Source organism: Bombina bombina, chromosome 2 (assembly GCF_027579735.1).
Source record: "Bombina bombina isolate aBomBom1 chromosome 2, aBomBom1.pri, whole genome shotgun sequence".
Lineage (NCBI taxonomy): Eukaryota > Metazoa > Chordata > Amphibia > Anura > Bombinatoridae > Bombina > Bombina bombina.
In genome coordinates this window covers 342,562,821-342,582,567 of record NC_069500.1, presented here as the reverse complement: position 1 = coordinate 342,582,567, position 19,747 = coordinate 342,562,821, and the positions used below count along the sequence as shown (strand labels likewise).

Here is a 19,747-nt window from a genome sequence, read left to right as displayed (position 1 = left end):
TTCATATTGGCAAGAGTCCATGAGACCCACCCTTTTTATGGTGGTTATGATTTTTTTTTGGTATAAAGCACAATTATTCCAATTCCTTGTTGATGCTTTCGCTCCTTTCTTATCACCCCACTTCTTGGCTATTCGTTAAACTGAATTGTGGGTGTGGTGGGGGTGTATTTATAGGCATTTTGAAGTTTGGGAAACTTTGCCCCTCCTGGTAGGAATGTATATCCCATACGTCACTAGCTCATGGACTCTTGCCAATATGAAAGAAATGAATTTATCATGTAAATTCTTACATAAATTATGTTTTTTTAATCCTTTGTTTAATTGCAGTTGTATAATTATTTATACATTTTTTTTAAAAAGTGAACATTTATGTCCCGTTTGGGGGGGTTGTATTTTTTTAATTAAGATTTTTTTCTTTTTTTTTTTTTTTTCTTTTTTTTTTAAAGGACAGTCTAAACCCAATATTTATTCTTTATTACTTGCAACAGTCAAGTTTTCTGCAACGGGTTCCACATTTATAAGCTTGTAAGAAGTACATGAAACTTTCAAATAATCATTACCACCAAGCTCTGCCCGCAGCTTCCTTCTTGTATGACAGTTTAGCAGTGCACGTTTAATGTTTTTCAGTTTCAAATTGCACATGCACAAATCAGGATGTTCGAGTAGGAAAACGTATTCGTAAGTCAACCATGATTGAAGAAACGTAACAAACCAAAATATACACACAATAGGTGGTCTGAGCTTGGCAGACATTTTCGGCTCCTAACAAACTTTGAATATCTAAATGTTTTGTTTACTTCTTTAAAGCTTATAGATGTTTGACCAGTTTTAGGATGCTTCTCTGGTATGTAACAATAAGTCATCAAAATTTGATGTATTTGGTCTAGACTGTCCCTTTAAATAATAGTGTGTAAGTATAGTTTTAGATATATATGTAATACATTTTTTGTTTTATCAAATGGTGAGAGGTCCACAAGCCATCACATCTAGGAATTCCCCTCCTGACCACTAGGAGGAGGCCAAAGATAGACCAACACACCTAAGCTTTAAATCACTCCAACCTCCCTTGATCCTTTGTTTTTTTCTTTTGCCTTGTTGATGGAGTGAAGTAAAAGTTGAAGTGCAGATCTACTCATGGTTGAGAGGGGTTCTGTTATAGATCTGAGGCCCATTTCCTCCTCGCAGTACCTTGTTGGTCAGAGGAGTTGACGAGGATAAGTCAGTGGAACATCTTTTCTCAGAGAAATGTAACAGGCCTCCTAGGTGAGATGTGGACTTGCCACCAATCCCCTGGTCAACAATAAGCTGCTGGATCCACAGCCCTCCCCAGGTGAAATGTGGATAACTTCACCAATCTCCTGGGTTGTAGATGCTGTTGCTTGGCATAGTGTTTGCCCTGGGTCTTTACTTGGAATCATGTTGCTGCAGCAGAGGTAAGTACTTTGCATCTTTATACCTCACCGGCTATTAGTATGAACATGTACACATGCTTCACATAGTCTGGGGACATATATTTCTACATCATACACCTTATATTAGCAATGAAGCACTTTTAAAAATGTATGATTTTTTTTTCTCAAGGTTACTGTAGCTTTAAATTTAGCGTGATCATCTGTAGCATACTCAGAATTTACATCTGAGCTATACACAGTTTATTTTCCCTCACCCGCTCCAAGTTCTTCTTGTTCCCTAAGGTTTCTTGGTTTTAGCGCTCACTGGTAGTGCAGGTTCGCGAAGGGTTAACCATTTTATCGTGCCCTTCTCTGTGATAATCCTTTCCTGTTCCTGTTTTGCTGTAATATCTCAGCATGTGGGAAAATGCTCTCCGGATTAGTAGATGTGGTGAGGTTTTTCTTTAAATTTGGGGTATACATTTTATTTTCACCCTTTGTATGCTCTGATTTGCTAGGTTAGCCTTTGTTTTTCACAGAAATTTCAGTGTTTGACTTTACCTCATTATTGTTACTGTTTTCACTCTTAATGGTTAACTGGTTTTACATTGTGCCATTACTATATTTCTTCCCTTCAGGCTTAATTATATGTGTGCTTCGTATTGCTTATTAGCTTGGGTCTGATACTTAAGCTTTTTCCTTACTGTTACTATGAAGCAAACTAGTGCAGCTCAGGCCTCTGGTCTGCCAGCTGATCTTTTAGAAGGGAGGTCCACTGATACTTTAACACGTTCCAGTTTGTGTTGCTCAGAGTATGCAAAGGGTTTTTGCCTTATCAAGATTGTTCCCAGGAGGGTTAATCTGAATTATATCCAAAATGTAAGGAGTACATTCACTCTATTTATGAAGTGGTACCTGTTAGGCACAGACATATGCAAGGATTGGATGGTGATTCTTCTTTGCCCTTTAGCTCATTATGAGAGTTCTACCCAAGTTAACCATTGATGACAGAGGTGTTTGACTCTAAGGACTCTTATTTTGAGGATAGTCTCTCTAAGTCTCAGAATCCTGCTGCAGTGGCAGAGGATGTTTCCTTTAATTTCAGGCTTGAACATATTCATGCTGTATTGGGGGAAGTTTTAATTATTTTAATAGTAGAGGATTTTCCTGCTACAGTTAAAGGGACATGAAAGCTAAAAAAGATGGAGAATACAGTTTTAAACAACATTCCAATTTACTTCTAATTTGCTTCATTCTTTAGATATCCTTTGTTGAAGAAATAGCAATGCACATGGGTGAGCCAATCACAAGTCATCTGTGGGCAGCCGCCGAGCCTATTTAGATATGCTTTTCAACAAAGGATATCAAGAGAATGAAACAAATTCAATAACAGAAGTAAATTGCAAAGTTTCTAGATCATGAAAGAAATAATTTTAGGTTTCATGTCTCTTTAAGCAACCAGTTAAGGAATGTATCAATCCTTTTAAGACAGCTTCCAAACAGCCTTCTTCTTTTCTTTTGCCTGGTTCAGTTTTTGAACTCCTTTCTAAAGAATGGCAGAATTCCTTTTGTCCCGTCTTCTAAGTTCAAATCTGTTTCCTCTTCCTTCTGTCAACACAGATTACTAGGCTTTCCACTATTCCTTTGGAGGGTCCTCTAAGGATCCTTTAGATAGAAAACTTGTGGGTGGGGGCGGAGCTTACCGCAGAACAGTGCAGACGCAGTTCTCAGGAGCTCTGAGCAAATATTGTTTTAGAAAGCAGAAACCCTGAGCTATATATCTTATTTTGACCATGGAGGAGGACTATCATTCTCTGATACATGCACTCCTCATAAAGCTTGATCTGCATATACACAGAAATTTTGCCGAACTCATAGTTAGTCAGAGACCCATGTGTGGAAGGAGACATCAGCGCACCTAAGATGGTGGAGAAAAGGGATGACATTTACAGTACACAAGCTGCTGTAAGTATCCTTTCTTCCAGGGCAGACAAAAATCAAAGCTGCCTATTGCGGACTGGAGACATAAAAGCAGAGTTAAACCTCGCCAAACTGGGAAACTGGGAATCCTTATGCCATAGCTAGATCTGACGCTGCTACGCAGCAGAACAGACCTCACACAGAATCCTCTCTAGCCGACTTTCAGGATAGAGCGGCCGGACTCCTGATATGTGGCAGCAAGACAACCAATTCAAGGAGTGTTGACAGTCAGATCCTAACAGCGCAGAGAGAGAATGGAGGTTCCCGAAAACACGCTAGAAGCCATGGGAGACAATGTAGTGTGAGACGCTGGACACTTACTTATCTGGACTCACAGCTATACAGCAATCTCAGCCGACCAATTTTATCTGTCCAGTGGCAGTCCCGCTGCCTATCGATCCAGACCCTACCCCAGGATATGACTTGTCGTTTCTGGAGTGGGTTAAGCAGAATTCCACACCTGGCCTCCATCAGCTACAATACTTTACATAGGTTTTATGGATGTACTGTCTCTCACAAATAAACAATCTTTAACATACCCAATACGCTGTTCAAGTCTGCACAGCTCAACTAGTGCATCTTAGGCCTGAAATGTTTTGATGCATAGCTCTAGTTTTCTTTTCTATTTATGTATGTGGTTCATATACAGTACATGATTTCATCCATGTGAATACAGATATATAATTCTCCCTCATAAGTCTTGGTAATGTTAGATATGATGTTACTGAACTATGTATTTGATAAGGTTGTGCATCATAATAACACTCTAATGCTCATCCGCAGCTACTCCTTATAGTTCTCACTGATACGGTTTTGTTTTAATAATAGAGTTTCCTTGTGCATCAGGTATGTGCTGTGGTAATTTCTACATGTATAACAGGTGATTACCAAGTCACTGTATAGGCAGTCTTAATTGCTATACAATACCTGTTCTACAGCTGATAATGTCTCTGCAATATGAATCTGTTATAGCTAAACCCAGTTTATTTCCCTAGTTCCATATTTCATAGTTTTTTTTTATCCCTACTATAAATCTATAGCTGAGTCAAACTAAGTCCTGAGAGAGGCCCTTACTATCTACTATTCCCCAAACAATATTGGTACCTCAGGGTCTGAAAGTGGCCTGTTACATAGCAAGTGAAAGATATAACTAGAATGGAAAATAAAAACATTGATACACTCAGTCTGCACTCTAGTCTACATAATATAATTTTATTTTGACTGACTCAGGTTTTATATAACTTGTTAAAAATACCTTTACCTAAGCATGTTTAAAACCTCCTAGATTCCCATTATTATAGATTAAGCTATTATACAACTAGAAAGTTATTCACCTAATATTTATCGAGTTCAGAATGGTTAAGCGTTGTGAATATACTACATTTTTTACATCATTGCCCAGTTTTAATATTTGCTTAATTGATATTTCTTTCATGTAAATGGCAAGAGTCCATGAGCTAGTGACGTATGGGATATACATTCCTACCAGGAGGGGCAAAGTTTCCCAAACCTCAAAATGCCTATAAATACACCTCCCACCACACACATACTTCAGTTTTACAAACTTTGCCTCCTATGGAGGTGGTGAAGTAAGTTTGTGCTTGATTTTTATGATTTCTTTTATGATAAGCGCTTCTAAGCATTCTGAAGCCCAATTCCTCTGAGTACAGTGTTTGTCAGAGGGATGTGAAGAGAGTATTGTGTATTGATTTTTATGGTTTCACTCATGGGAAATCTTTTCAAGGGCTCTCAGTTATCGGTTGTAGGGATTCATCTCCTACCTCCCTTTTCAGATCGACGATATACTCTTATACCATTACCTCTGCAGATAGTTTTCAGTACTGGTTTGGCTATCTGCGATATGTTGATGGGTGTCTTTGGTAAGTATGTATCATTATTTAAGAAACTCTCAGCTATGTTTGGCGCTTTATCTATTAATATAAAGTTTTAAATATATGTATTTTACTTATATTTGCCATGAGTCAGGTCTATGTATATTTCCCTTTGCAGTCTAACAGTTTCAGTATGAGAATCATGTTTTAGGAAGCTGTTTTCTTACCTGGAGTTTAGTCTTTTTTTAATTTGACTTGTTTTTCCTTACATTTTGTGGGAAAATCTAGGCTTGTGAGGGTGCAAAATGCTGTTATTTATTGCATCATTTTTGTTGCAAACATTTTTTAGCGCAAAATTGCGTCTATGGTGTTGCATGTTTCGTCATTTCTTGCGTCTTTTTTGACGTTGGGTTCTTGGTGCGAAGTTGCGCTTGTTATGACCCGAGTTGCGTCATTTACGGATATTGGTTGGTGCCAAAAAAATTTCAGTTTGCGTCATACTTGGCGCCATGTATTTTTTTTTATTATATTACCTCACTTTCTTATGCTCCTTGCTCTCTTTACATTCTAGAGGGCTATGCTGTTTGCTTTTCTGCTTATTTAGCATATGCATTTTTTCCCATTCCTGAGGAAATTGGATATTTTGTTTAAATGTTATTTTTTCTTTTACATTTTGCAAGATGTCCTAGTCTGATCCTGTCTCAGAAGCTACTGTAGGAACCATGCTGCCTAAGCACAGTTCTACCAAAGCTAAGTGTATCTGTTGTAAGCAAGCTGAGATTATATCTCCAGCTATATTATGTAACAGTTATCATAAGCTTTGGCATAATGATAATGTTTCTATTAGTACTAGTACAGCACCTGTTGTTTCCTCAACATCTAATGTACATGATATCCCTGTTGATATGAAAAATTATATTGCTGATGCAATACAGAAGGCTATGTCTGCTATTCTACCTTCTAATAAATGTAAAAAGTCTTTTAAAACTTCTCATAAAACTGATGAAATTTGTTATGACCGACAACATACTGAAATATCCTCCTCTGAAGAGGATCTCTCTGGTTCAGAAGATCCTACTACAGACATTGAAGTTGATAAATCTTCTTATATTTTTAAGATTGAATATATTCAGTCTTTGTTGAAAGAAGTATTAGTTACTTTGGGTATTGAGGAGTTGGATCCTCTTGATAACAAATACAGTAAGCGTTTAAATTATGTTTTTTAACTGCCTGTGATTACTCATGAGGTTTTCCTGTTCCAGATGCCATCTGATGTGATTGCTAAAGAATGGTCTAAGCTTGGTGCTTCTTTTAATCCTTCTTCTAGGTTTAAGAAGTTATAGCCTTTACCAGCTGCTAGTTTGGAGTTTTGGGAAAAAGTCCCTAAGGTTGATGGGGCTATTTCTACTCTATTTCTACTATTCCTATGAAGATATTACTTCCTTTAAGGATCCTTTAGATAGGAAGATTGAATCTTATCTAAGGAAAGCTTATTTACATTCTGGCTATATTCTCAGGCATGCCATTTTTATGGCTGATGTTGCGGCTGCATCAACGTTTTGGTTAGATAGCCTAGCAAATCAGGAAACAGATTCTGATTTTTCTAGCATTGTTACTTTGCTTCAACATGCTAATAATTTTATCTGTGATGCTATTTTTGATATTTTTGCCCCAAGATAAAAAGTCTAAGGGTAAATCTAAAGCTTCTAATCTTTTTCGTTCCTTTTGTCAGAATGTAGAACCGAAAACCACTCCTTCCCCTAAGGACTCTGGTTCCAATTGGAAGCCATCTTCAAGTTGGAATAAATCCAAGCCTTATAAAAAGCCAAAGTCAGCCCCCAAGACTGCATGAAGGTGCGGCCCTCAATCCAGTTCAACTGGTGGGGGGCTGTCAGGGTTTTTTCCCTGTTTTGTTTGCCATGTGCTGCTGGCAGCCATTTTACTCACCTCTCTTGCTGACTATGGTGCATTGTGGGGGATGCTGCTCATTTCCTGCACTTCCTTTTATGGCCAGACTGGTGTGCATCATCTGTGTGAGACAGGATGCAGTCTCAGAATTGTGATGTCATCACTTATTATTTAAAGGGCCTCTGTTCAGTATGCTTTGCCTTTGGGTTGTCTCAGACCTGTTTGTGAGGGTTCCTGTGTATTACCTAGGTGCCCGACGTCCTTCCTGGTTCCTGATCCCTGGCTTGTTCCTGACTCTGCTGTTTTCCTTGTTCCTGATTCCGGCTCGCCTGACTATTTGCTTTGGCTCCTGACTTGGCTCGTCTGACTACCAGCTCTGGTTTTGACTCTTGGCTTGTTATTTGACTTTTGGACTTTTTATTATTTTTTTGTTATTAATAAAGGTGTGATTATTTTTGCACTTCTCGTCTCAGTCTGATTCCTGGCACCCTGACATTACGCAAAGGCCATAAAAGGAAGTGCAGGAAATGAGCAGCATCCCCCACAATGCACCATAGTCGGCAAGAGAGGTGAGTATAATGGCTGCCAGCATCACATGGCAAACAAAACAGGGAAAAAACCCTGACAGGGGCAGATTAAAATTATTTCTAAGTATTTGGGCAGATTCCGTTCAGAATCAGTGGAATCAGAGCATTGTCTCTCAAGGGTATTGAATAGGTTTCAGAATAAGACCTCCTGTGAGAAGATTCTTTCTCTCTCATTTTCCAACAAATCCTGTGAAAGCTCAGGCTTTTCTGAAGTGTTTCAGATCTGGAGCTTTCAGGGGTGATTATACCAGTTCCGCTTCAGGAACAGGGTCTGGGTTTTTATTCAAATCTTTTCATTGTCCCAAAGAAAGAAAATTCATTCAGACCAGTTCTGGATCTGAAGTTTTTTAATCGTTTTGTAAGGGTCCCAGCTTTCAAGATGGTGACTATAAGGACTATTCTTCCTTTTCTTCAGCAAGGTCATTAAATGTCCGCAATAGACTTACAGGACGCTTATCTTCACATTCCGATTCATCCAGACCACTATCAGTTTTTGAGATTCTCTTTTCTAGACAAGCATTACCAATTTGTCGCTCTTCCATTTGGTCTAGCGACAGCTCCAAGAATCTTTTCTAAGGTTCTCGGTGCCCTTCTATCTGTAATCAGAAAGCAGGGTATTGCGGTGTTTCCTTATTTGGACGATATCTTGGTACTGGCTCAATCTTTTTATTTAGCAGAATCTCACACAAATCAACTAGTGTTGCGTCTTTAAAGTCATGGTTGCAGGATCAATTTACCAAAGAGTTTCTTGATTCCTCAGACAAGGGTCACCTTTTTAGGTTTCCAGATAGATTCAGTGTCCATGACTCTCTCTTTAACAGACAAGAGGCAAATGAAATTGGTTTCAGCCTGTCGAAACCTTCAGTCTCAATCATTCCCTTCAGTAGCTATGTGCATGGAAGTTTTAGGTCTCATGACTGCAGCATCGGACGCGATCCCCTTTGCTCGTTTTCATATGAGACCTCTGCAGCTTTGTATGCTGAATCAGTGGTGCAGGGATCATACTCTGATATCACAATTGATATTCTTATATCCCAACATTCAACTCTCTCTGTCCTGGTGGTTGGACCATCATCGGATTATTCAAGGGGCCTCTTTAGTTCGTCCTTTCTGGACTACAATCTCAACAGATGCAAGTCTCGCAGGTTGGGGAGCTGTCTGGGTGTCTCTGACAGCACAAGGGTTTTGGAATCCTCAAGAGGTGAGGTTACCAATCAATATTTTAGAACTCCGTGCTATTTTCAGAGCTCTTCAGGCTTGGCCTCTATTAAAAGAGTGAACTTTACATTCGCTTTCAGACAGACAATATCACAACTGTGGCATATGTCAGTCATCAGGGAGGGACTCGCAGTCCTTTAGCAATGAAAGAAGTATCACGGATACTTTCTTGGGCGGAATCCAACTCTTGTCTAATTTCTGCGATTCATATCCCAGGTGTAGACAATTGGGAAGTGGATTATCTCAGCCGTCAGACTTTGCATCCGGTGGAGTGGTGTCTCCAACCAGATGTGTTTTTTCAGATTGCACAGATGTGGGGTCTGCCAGAAATAAATCTGATGGCTTCCCATCTAAACAGGAAACTTCCCAGATACCTTTCCAGGTCCAATGATCCTCAGACGGAGATGGTGGATGCGTTAGCAGTTCCTTGGTCTTACCAACTTGCTTATATTTTTCCGCCTCTAGTTCTTCTTCCAAAGGTGATCTCCAATATCATAATGGAACAATTGCATGTGTTTCTGATAGCACCAGCATGGCCTCACAGATTATGGTATGTGGATCTTGTCCGGATGTCCAGTTGCCAACCTTGGTCACTTCCTTTAAGGCCAGACCTTCTGTCGCAAGGGCCGTTTTTCCATCAGGATCTCAAATCAATTTGAAGGTATGGTAATTGAACGTTTAGTGCTTAGTCATAGAGGTTTCTCTGACTCAGTAATTAATACTATGTTGCAGGCTCGTAAGTCTGTTTCTAGGAAGATTTATTATCGGGTTTGGAAGACCTATATTTCATGGTGTTCTCATAAATTCTCTTGGCATTCTTTTAGAATTCCTAGAATTTTACAGTTTCTTCAGGATGGTTTGGATAAAGGTTTGTCTGTAAGTACTTTGAAGGGACAAATATCTGCTCTTTCTGTTTTATTTCATAGAAAGATTGCTTTCCTTATATTCACTGTTTTGTTCAGGCTTTGGTCCGTATCAAGCCTGTTATTAAGTCTATTTCTCTTCCGTGGAATCTTAATTTGGTTTCGAAGGCTTTGCAGGCTCCTCCTTTTGAGCCTATGCATTCTTTGGATATTCTTTGGATATTAAATTACTTTCTTGGAAAGTATTGTTTCTTTTGGCTATCTCTTCTGCTAGAAGAGTTTCTGAATTGTCTGCTTTCTCTTGTTAGTCTCCTTTTCTAATTTTTCATCAGGATAAAGCTGTTTTGTGCACTTTGTTTAATTTCTTCCTAAGGTTGTAAATTGTTACAACATTAGTAGGGAAATTGTTGTTCCTTCTTTGTGTAGGAATCCTAAGAATTCTCTTGAAAAATCGTTACATTCTTTGGATGTAGTAAGAGCTTTGAAATACTTTGTGGAGTCTACCAAGGATTTCAGGAAGACTTCTAGTCTATTTGTTGTTTTTTCTGGTCCTAGGAAAGGTCAGAAAGCCATTTCTTTGGCATCTTGGTTAAAGCTTATGATTCACAAGGCTTATTTGGAGGACAGTCTCCGCCTCAGAGAATTACAGCTCATTCTACTAGATCAGTTGCCACTTTGTATCTTTCTCTCCACAGGTATTTGTTTATATATTTTTATATTTTTACAATTTTTGTATTATCCTTCACCATGGTTTCTTCTCCTATCCTGTGAATCTACCCCTTCTTACCAGGAGAAAAATTAACAAAGGTTTCAACACATATTCTTACTATTTGGATTGTATTTGTTCACTAGCATTTTTTTACTTTTGGCACGCTCCCATATTTTTGTTTCATATTTTTGTTTCATATTTTTGCTTCATATTTGGTGGACTACACATTGACTTATTCACAATATTTTGGAGTGCCATTTGGGACACTATCTGTGACACTTTTTAAACACAAATTGAGGATTGGGACACATTTTTTTCAGATTTTTTTCACAATATCTAGATATTGATTTGATTGGACAAATCTTTTGGACATTAATTTTTTGGATATTTTTTGGACACTATTTATCACTATCTGGCTTTATTTCTTTGCAATCAGCTCTATTCAGTTTATATATTGATTTATTGAATCATATCTATTGTACCATGTCTATTTAGACCTATTATTATAGCATTGTACTTCATGGATCCATGAACTAGGAGTTAAAATTGTGTACATTGTTTTTTAACTATCACCAGTGTTTTTAAATTATCTTCATTGTTAACATTGTTTTAACTATATGTTATTAAATTCAAGTTGTTTTTAAGACTTATCCTCTTACACCTAGCCTCCGTCAGTTGGCGCCTGGTTACCCCATTCCTTTGTAGCTATTTTTATCCCATACATCACTTGCTCATGGCCATTTACATGAAAGAAAACACAATTTATGTAAGAACTTACCTGATACATTAATTTCTTTCATAATGGCAAGAGTCCATGAGTCCCACCCTGTTTTTTGGTGGTTATATTTTTTTGTATAAAAGCACAATATTATTTTCCAGTTCCTCTTTTTTGTATGCTTTTTTTACTCTTTTTGGCTATACATTAAACTGAAGTATGTGTGTGGTAGGAGGTGTATTTATAGGCATTTTGAGGTTTGGGAAACGTTGCCCCTCCTGGTAGGAATGTATATCCCATATGTCACTATCTCATGGACTCTTGCCATCATGAAATAAATGAATTTGTCAGGTAAGTTCTTACATAAATTATGTTATTTTCCATGTTCTTTATCAGTTTCATTGTAAGTCACTTAATAACACATTAACCATATTTATAATTCTTATACCTGTATTCTATATTGGTCATAAATGGTATTCCCGATCATAAACTTAAGAGTGACCATATATCTTTCATGGTATACAAGCTGTAAACTACAGGTACTTATTTCTCAAAATTTTTATATCATACTTCAACCCAGATATAAGTGCAGGGCTTCTCCCAACTTACATATAAGGGCATTGAACATCATTATTTCCCTCCTATACTCTACATTCTATTAACTAGCACAGCCTTAGTACATAGATATATTTACTAAACACTAACTATAGATTAGATAGAGAGATATTAGGAAACTTTTTCTTTTATACATATATTTCCAGTTTGGGCTCCACTCTCCAACAAGAAATTAAGGCGTTACGCCACCATATAGTTGAGGCATCTTCTTGGACTATTTTTGTTACTATACAATTTTGTGGCTTATAAATTAAAAAACTAGAATATGCCCAATACAAGCCTATATTTCACTTTTACCGCCCAAAACCACATTTACACTTTTTCTAAAGGCCATTAGGTTAAATTGGGTTACTAATATGACTAAAATATCCATACCCAATATCTCTAATGAGAAACTACAGTAATTAATCTACACCATTCTATATTTATACCCCCGACCTCCACACGCTAGCATGAGCTCCTGGTGGGCTACATTCAACTTAGAATTTTATAGTTGGGCTATAATTTACTATTCATTCGCCCAATATGGTGAATTCTTTAGCGGTACTAATCCGCGACCTTGCGCCTATTTATACAAGGGTATAAAAAAATGTACCTCTCATAATCAATAGTTTGTTTTCGGCTTACAATTGGCTATTATAACGTATCACTCTAATAGGCAGCAATTCATGATCTAGAGGTTCTAGTATTAAGCTATCATATAAATTAAAAAGAGGTATCAAATTATTTTTTGCACTTTGTTTTGCATTGTTATTAGAGACAACATGGTATGGTATATTTTCTGAGAATCTTATTTGTTGTCTTCAGATTTGTCAAACCGGAGATTTTAAGTGAAAAATATGTTTAGTTCTACTGTATTTTATGTTTGGCATGGCCATTTGAGCATTTCTTATTTGCATTCTGTGTATGCTAACAAAAAGTGTATGTTATTTTACGAAATACCTCAATAAAAAACTTTGATTAAAAAAACTTGAGGGTTTTCATAGATGATATTTTTCAGTTTGCAGGTTTTATGATTAGACTTGCTGTCAGTGTTGCCTGTGCTGCTGTTTGTTGTGCAAACCATTTAGATCTTTTTTCTGGGGAAACAATTTTGGATGAGCTTTAGGATCACATTAATCTCCTGAGAACATCAAATAGCTTCATATATATGATGCAGTGGTGGAATTGAGTCGTATTAATGCCACAAATGCTGCATTGGCTGTTTTAGCAAGACGCACTTTATGGCTTAAATTTTGGTCTGCTTATATGGTTTCTAAATCCATATTTTCTCTTCCCTTTCAGGATAAATCTGTTTGGGCCAGGACTTGATGCTTTTTTTTTTTATACAGTAACTGGGGGTAATGGAGCTTTTCTACCTCAAGATAAAAAATATCTAAGGATAATCTTAGATCTGCAGGATGTATTCATTTCTTCCTCTTCTGCCCAGAGTTCTGCTTACTCCAAATCTTTCTGGAAGTTCAACCATTCTTGGTCTAAAGACAAACTGACCAAGAAATCTACCCCAGCCTCCAAGTCCACATGAAGTCATGGCCCCATACCAGAACAGTGTCTGATAGAGCAGATTAAGTCTCTTAAGAGGATTGTAAGAGATCCGTTTTAGATCCCTGGGTGTTGGGAATCATTTCTCAGGGATATTACATAAGCTTTTGTTCTAAGCCTCCTTAAGGAAGATCCTTCCTCTCTTGGTTGGCTTGAAATTCTTTAAATGCCCAAGCTTTTTTTTCATGGAATTATTAGGAGTGATTGCTCCAGTTCCCACTTCAGAATTAAACCCGGGGTCTTATTTAAATCTCTTTATAGTACCGAAGAATGAAGGAACTTCTCATCCTGTGTTAGATCTCAAAATCTTAAACAAAGTTCTGAGTTCCTATTTTCAAGATGGAGACAATTCACCCTTTATCTCTTTTAGTGCAGGAGGGTCAGCTTATGTCTAGCATAGATTACAAAGATGCTTATTTACATATCTCTATCACAGGGTTCATGTCAGGTTCCTGAGATTTGTTTTTCCATATAGTTATTATTAATTTCTGGTCCTCTCTTTCTGTCTGGCTACAACACCCCCAGTGTTTACAAAGCTGCTGGGAGCTCTGTTGTCTGTGGTTTGAGCCAAATTAATCTCTGTAATTATTTACCTTGATTATCTTTTGATTCAGGCTTCCTCTTTTTATCTGGCTGTATCTCACACTTAGATGGTTCATTAGATGGTTCATGTCATGGTTGGAAAATAAATCTCCCAAGACATCTGCTTAGAAATAGTATGCAATGAAGGCTACATTTTATCACTTTGATGTATGCTGCTTTTTGGAAGGTGATCTTGTGGACTTCACTGCTTGGGTATAGATTTTCACATGTGATGACTCTCACCATCTGATGGAAGAAAACACAATTTATGCTTACCGGGCATTCATTTTTTCATAATGGTGTGAGTCAACAAGCCCTTTCTTTTTGTTCAGGTGGTGGCAGCACTTTATCCCTGCTTTCTATTTTCCTCCTTCTTCTTGGCTATATGTATGACTGAGAATCATGGTAAGTGGGAGGAATTTAATTCTCTGGTGTTTTGGGGTATCGCTTGACTCCTCCTGATGGTCAGGAGTGGAACTCCCATATGTGATGACTTGAGGACTCTCACCATTATGAATTTATCAGGTAAAAAAACATTTTCTTTTTTTCTTTACTTACTGATGTTCACAGGAATTAGTTCAAGGTGCGTTCTGGGATTAGATAGAAAGCTTAATTGCAACTCTTTTTCTTAAAGAACCAGTAAATACAGTAGATTTGCATAATCGATAAATACAAGATAAAAAGACAATGCATTAGCACTTAGTCTGAACTTCACTTGAGTAGTAGATTTTTTTTTCGGACAATTTTCAAAGTTATGGCTATTTCCACTCCTACTGTATCATGTGACAACCATCAGCAAATCAAAAATGCTTATCATATATTCTGTGAATTCTTGCACATGCTCAGTAGGAGTTGGGACTAAAAAAGTATAAATATAAAAAGACTGTTCACTTTTTGTTAATGGAAGTAAATTGGAAAGTTGTTTAAAATTACATGCTCTATCTGAATCATGAAAGGTTAATTTTGACTTGAGTGTCCCTTTAAAAAAAACAAAAACTGCTGTTCCTGTTGGCATTTACTATTTTGGAATAAAATACTGTATGTTGGCTCTTTGTTGTAAGAGCAGTCCAGCTAGCTACAAACTAGAATTAGAAAGAGGTTCCTAAAGTAGACACTGCCATTTTTAGGTTGGCAAAAAAATGCTTAGAGAACTTTGCTATGGTTAAAAAATAGGCTTGCCAATAATAACTCAAACCATGCCATGTTGTGCTTTCCCTTTTTAAAGAGATGCTTTTTTACACAAAACTCCCCAAACTTAGCTGATCTTGCAACCTTTCCTGTTCTGTATTCCCCCTGTGGAGTCAGGATTATTTTTTTGTTTTTGTTTTTGAGGAATTACATTTTTAAATTTCTTTAATTAGTGAGCAAACCGTATTATTTACCAAGGTCATTGGACAACACATTTCTAATGAATATTATTTATTTATTATTGTTGTTTTGGAAGAAAAATGACGTACAAGGCTGTCAGTGGCCTCCAATTCATGGCTCATTCCTGGAGTTTTCTAGAATAGGCTGTCAATTTAAAAGAACATTAAAGTCAAAATCAAACTTTCATAATTCAGAGTGAGAATTTGGTTTTAAGAGACTTTCCAGTTTACTTCCATTATTAAAGTTTGCAGTCTTTTTATATACACATGTTGTGATGCATGAGCTACTACTGCGCATGTGCAAGAGTTCACAGTACATGAGCCTGTGATTGGCTGCTGGCTGACACAGGATACAGGGTTGCCGCAAATTGAAATAAACTTTGAAATTTGTCAGAAAAAATCTACTGCTTTTTAAAATTTAGAGTAAATGCTGTAGATTTGTATATTTATTATGGACTTGTCGATTATGCAATTCTACTGTATTTAATGGTCCTTGTAACATATGCCTGTCTCACAGGTTAAAGGGACAGTAAAGTCAAAACTTAAATGTATTGGATAGATCATTAAGTTTTAAACAACCTTCCATTTTAATTCTATCAATTTTGCTTAGTTCTCTTGATGTCCTTTTTTAAAAGTGTGCACACGTCTGTAGCCAATTGGCAGCAGTGTTTGCAACATTGTTTATTGTCATAGACTGCTAAAGACACGCAAACACTCCTAAACTGCTATCAAACTACCTAGATTTCCTCTCCAACAAAGGATACCAAGAGAACAAAGCAAATTTGAAGCAAAATGGAACATTGTTTAAAAGTTTAATCTTTGCTTTGCTATCACTTTTAAAAGCCATTTGGGGTAACCTCCTAGGCTTGCAGTAGTGCAATGCGCTAGCACATTGGAACATTTGCAGCTTTTGTATACAGCACATACACTGTCATTAATTTTCAGTATGATGTCTGTCTATTTTATATCATTACATCATATGGTCTGTTTTAATTTGCAGGTCGAGGATTTACAGACAAAGTTGATCGCCTCAAACTGGCAGAAATAGTAAAACAAGTTATTGAAGAACAAACAAATTCTCAAGAGGACTCTCAGTAGCTAAAGTGTTCACTCCCCTTCCTACCCGACCCCTTTTTTTAATCATTATCCTTAAAACGTCTTAAATAACTGTAAAATAATTTTATGTAAATTATTTCACTGAGTTTTCACAGCTTGAACATAGAACATGATGTAGATAGATGTGAAAAGAAAATCATTGGTACTGTAATTTATTTAAAAAAACAAAACAAAGATTTAAAGAGGGTTTTTCACACTAATATAATATGTAGAAGCCTAGCAGAAGAACTCTGCCGCTTATAGTTCTCTTGTAGCCTACAGAAAATGTGGGCTTTCCTATTTGTCCTTACATATCCAGCAGGCTGCTATATACATAACCACAGGTGCAAGCAGGCTGCTTAAACCTTTTGCTGCCATAGGTGGCGCTGCAGTCCGCCTGTGGCAGCCAATGTGTTAACATACTTGAATATAGGCTTTGTTGGATGTAACGGATCAGTTACACTGGCTCTCAATTTCCTCAGGAATGATTGGAAACAGCACAAGCCTCTCATCTTGCTCACCAGCTGCTCTGTTAATGTGCCAGTTGAATTCAAAAGGAAATGACACATCCGATTTACTACTTTTATTTATAAACTATTTTTTTTATCCTTTCTTTTAAAACCGATATCAAGTTGTAGAAATCTTTACATCCGCGCAAAGCCTGCTCAGATTTGACCTCAGACAGGGAACTAGATAACAATCCACTTGTCAACTATCCATAACAACAAGAATCTCCTTTAAAGGCCATCTATGTGTTTGTTGCTGTTACTAGTCGTCACAACTGGAATGTAATCTATTACACATTCTCCTGTTAATGACAGGCATTGCAGGCCTTACAGATTGTAAAGTCATTTTAATCACTTATGGTTTCACTTTTGTTTTGCTGCAGGAACGTTTTAATCATATTTTTTAGAATACATTGTAGTTTTTAATTGTAGTGTATTTTTCTTTATTAGAAATTAGCATTCTGTGTGTAAATGATTGGTGTGCCTGAATATGCAGTGACAAGCTGCAGACTAAGTGCCAACTGTGCAGTTTTATAAAATGCTACAACGTAACTTCAATGTGTTATGAACTTGTATTACACGTGGTACTGTACAAGGGCCCCTTTTCTGCCATTTCCACATACTGGTGAAGAAATGTGCAGTGCAGCTTGTATCATGGTTCAAAATCTTTGCTAAAAATCTAAACTCTTCCTTGTTAGAAGTTTCTGTAGAAATATTGACTCTTGTGAGCAACTTGTTTACGTGCACTTGCAAAGCAATAGTTAATATCTTCTTTTGTCATATAGGAATTGATTCACAGAATTCTTAACTGCATTGGCCATAGACCCTCTAAAACTTAAGTTTAGTAGAGAGGGGGTAAATAAATAAAGGCATCAATCTTTGTGTGCGTTATGCTGCCACATTATATAAGTAGATCCAACAATCCCTTTAAATGCTATGTTAATTTGGATAATGTCTGATTTCTCATTTGCCTTTCCTTTTTTAGCTGAAGTATTTTTTCAGTCCTATGAATGCCCCTTCCATAGATACATACAATACAAAATCTTAGCTGTAGTCCCTGTAGAAATGAATGCTGCATGCTCAACCATTAAAATAATTTTTGGCCCTGAAGAGTACAACTTGATTTATAGACAGAACTGATCGTTATTCCGTCAGAAAATATATTTGTTTATTAAATAGGTTTTATGTAAAAAAAATGTGCTTATCTCACACTCCCTAGAGGCCAGAAAGAACATTCTATTACCTAGGGTTTCTTTCAAATGCTGCAACCTGCCTAAAGCAGCTATTGATTTGCAGCAATTTGGTTACAGAATTTGCTTTTTGACCTCTGACCACCAAGAAATCGTATACCTTACATATCCCCATCTTGGCAGCTCCTGAATAGCATACAATACAGTTTTATACAAAACAGCAATTTTCATTTGTTACGTTAAACAAAACACCGGAAACCCCCCCCCAAAAAAAGTAGTTTTTTTTTTTAAGTACAGAAATAATCATTTTCCCTTCAAAAGTTATTTTTTTACTTAAGCATTTGAGAAACTTTAGTGTAATGCATTTAAAATCAGGTGCTCCCAAAAGCAAGTGGATGTTATACATAAATGACTGTGAATAGGCTTGTCTTGCATATTACCCGACACTGCCCTCTAGTGGCGAAAGCGCCATCTCCATCTAAAATGACATGTAACCGTCTAAATAGAATCCTAAAAAAAAATACCTTGCTCATGGATATCTTGACATATTGGATTACAGCATTTCATTTTTGCATTAGAATGTACTTTTTAATTGAATACTGCTGCAGAAGTTAAGTATAGAATGAGTGAAGCACATATGTGCATTATAATTATCAACTGACCTACAAGATCCCTGGCCCAAGCAAAAGCAGAAAGGGTGTTTCTTAACAAACAAACAAAAAAACACAAACCTTTGGCAGGTAAAAATAGGTGCACATTAATTATAATTCATTATAATTTTTTAACATCATTGTAGCAACACTATGCTTCTTATGTGTCTAACCTTCAGAAATTAAATGATTAAGAGCTTTTTAGAGCCAAAATGTTTGTTTCGATTACACACCAGATACATTTTCCCATTGATCAAGATAAGAAGTTTAAAGTCTATTAACATTTTCTACTAAACCTTGGATCATATAGTTTATATCTACTGTAAGTGTTAACACTAAGTCATATATGACACTAATTCATTTCCAGAAATGGTTTCCTATTGATTTTTTTTTCAGCAGTAATTGAGTTACAAACAACAGCTTTGCAGTTCTGTACATTCTCCCATTTGCTGTAAATTTGCAACCTGTATCAGATGGCTTTGCAGCTTTATCTCATTCAGTAGTTAAACTGATATTACCTTTGTAGAACAGATTGTGTATAAAACAATCATTATGAAATCCCTAAAGACAGAAAAGCCTTTTGTCATTAAAAATGCATTCCAGCTCTGGATCTCATGATAAACCGCAGTATGACGTATATGGCAATGTGTCTCTCTTTCACAGCACAATGTATGCTGTCAGCTCATAAAAACACAGCACAGTAAATGTATGCTGCACATATTATCATATGTACTTTTTAGAACGAATGTATACAAAAATCCCCCACCTTTTTACTCAAGACCAGAACCATTGCAGCTTCAGAAATCTGTTCAAGTATGAATAATCCTAATGTTTAAATTCAGATGTGCCTTTAAAAAGACAAAGCATATACATATCTACCCAGCAGTTGGGTTAATTGGTTAATATGTCATTTACAGATCACTACTTTATAAAGTCATGCTTAATACCTCAGCGGCAAAAAGACTGTTTTAGATTTTCATTCATTCACATTGTTTAC

The 19,747-nt window shown here is 36.7% G+C and overlaps 1 protein-coding gene across 1 annotated transcript in view; it reads left to right on the top strand.

Annotated features, from left to right (window-relative positions):
* Positions 1–19,747, top strand: part of MAPKAPK5 (MAPK activated protein kinase 5) — a 100,823-nt gene that overhangs the window by 80,330 nt on the left and 746 nt on the right. Inside the window, exon 12 of the mRNA XM_053701704.1 lies at positions 16,310–19,747. This exon is cut by the window's right edge and continues 746 nt beyond it. Coding sequence (XP_053557679.1) covers positions 16,310–16,407 — 98 coding nt within the window. The 3' untranslated portion in view covers positions 16,408–19,747. The remainder of the gene's footprint in view (positions 1–16,309) is intronic.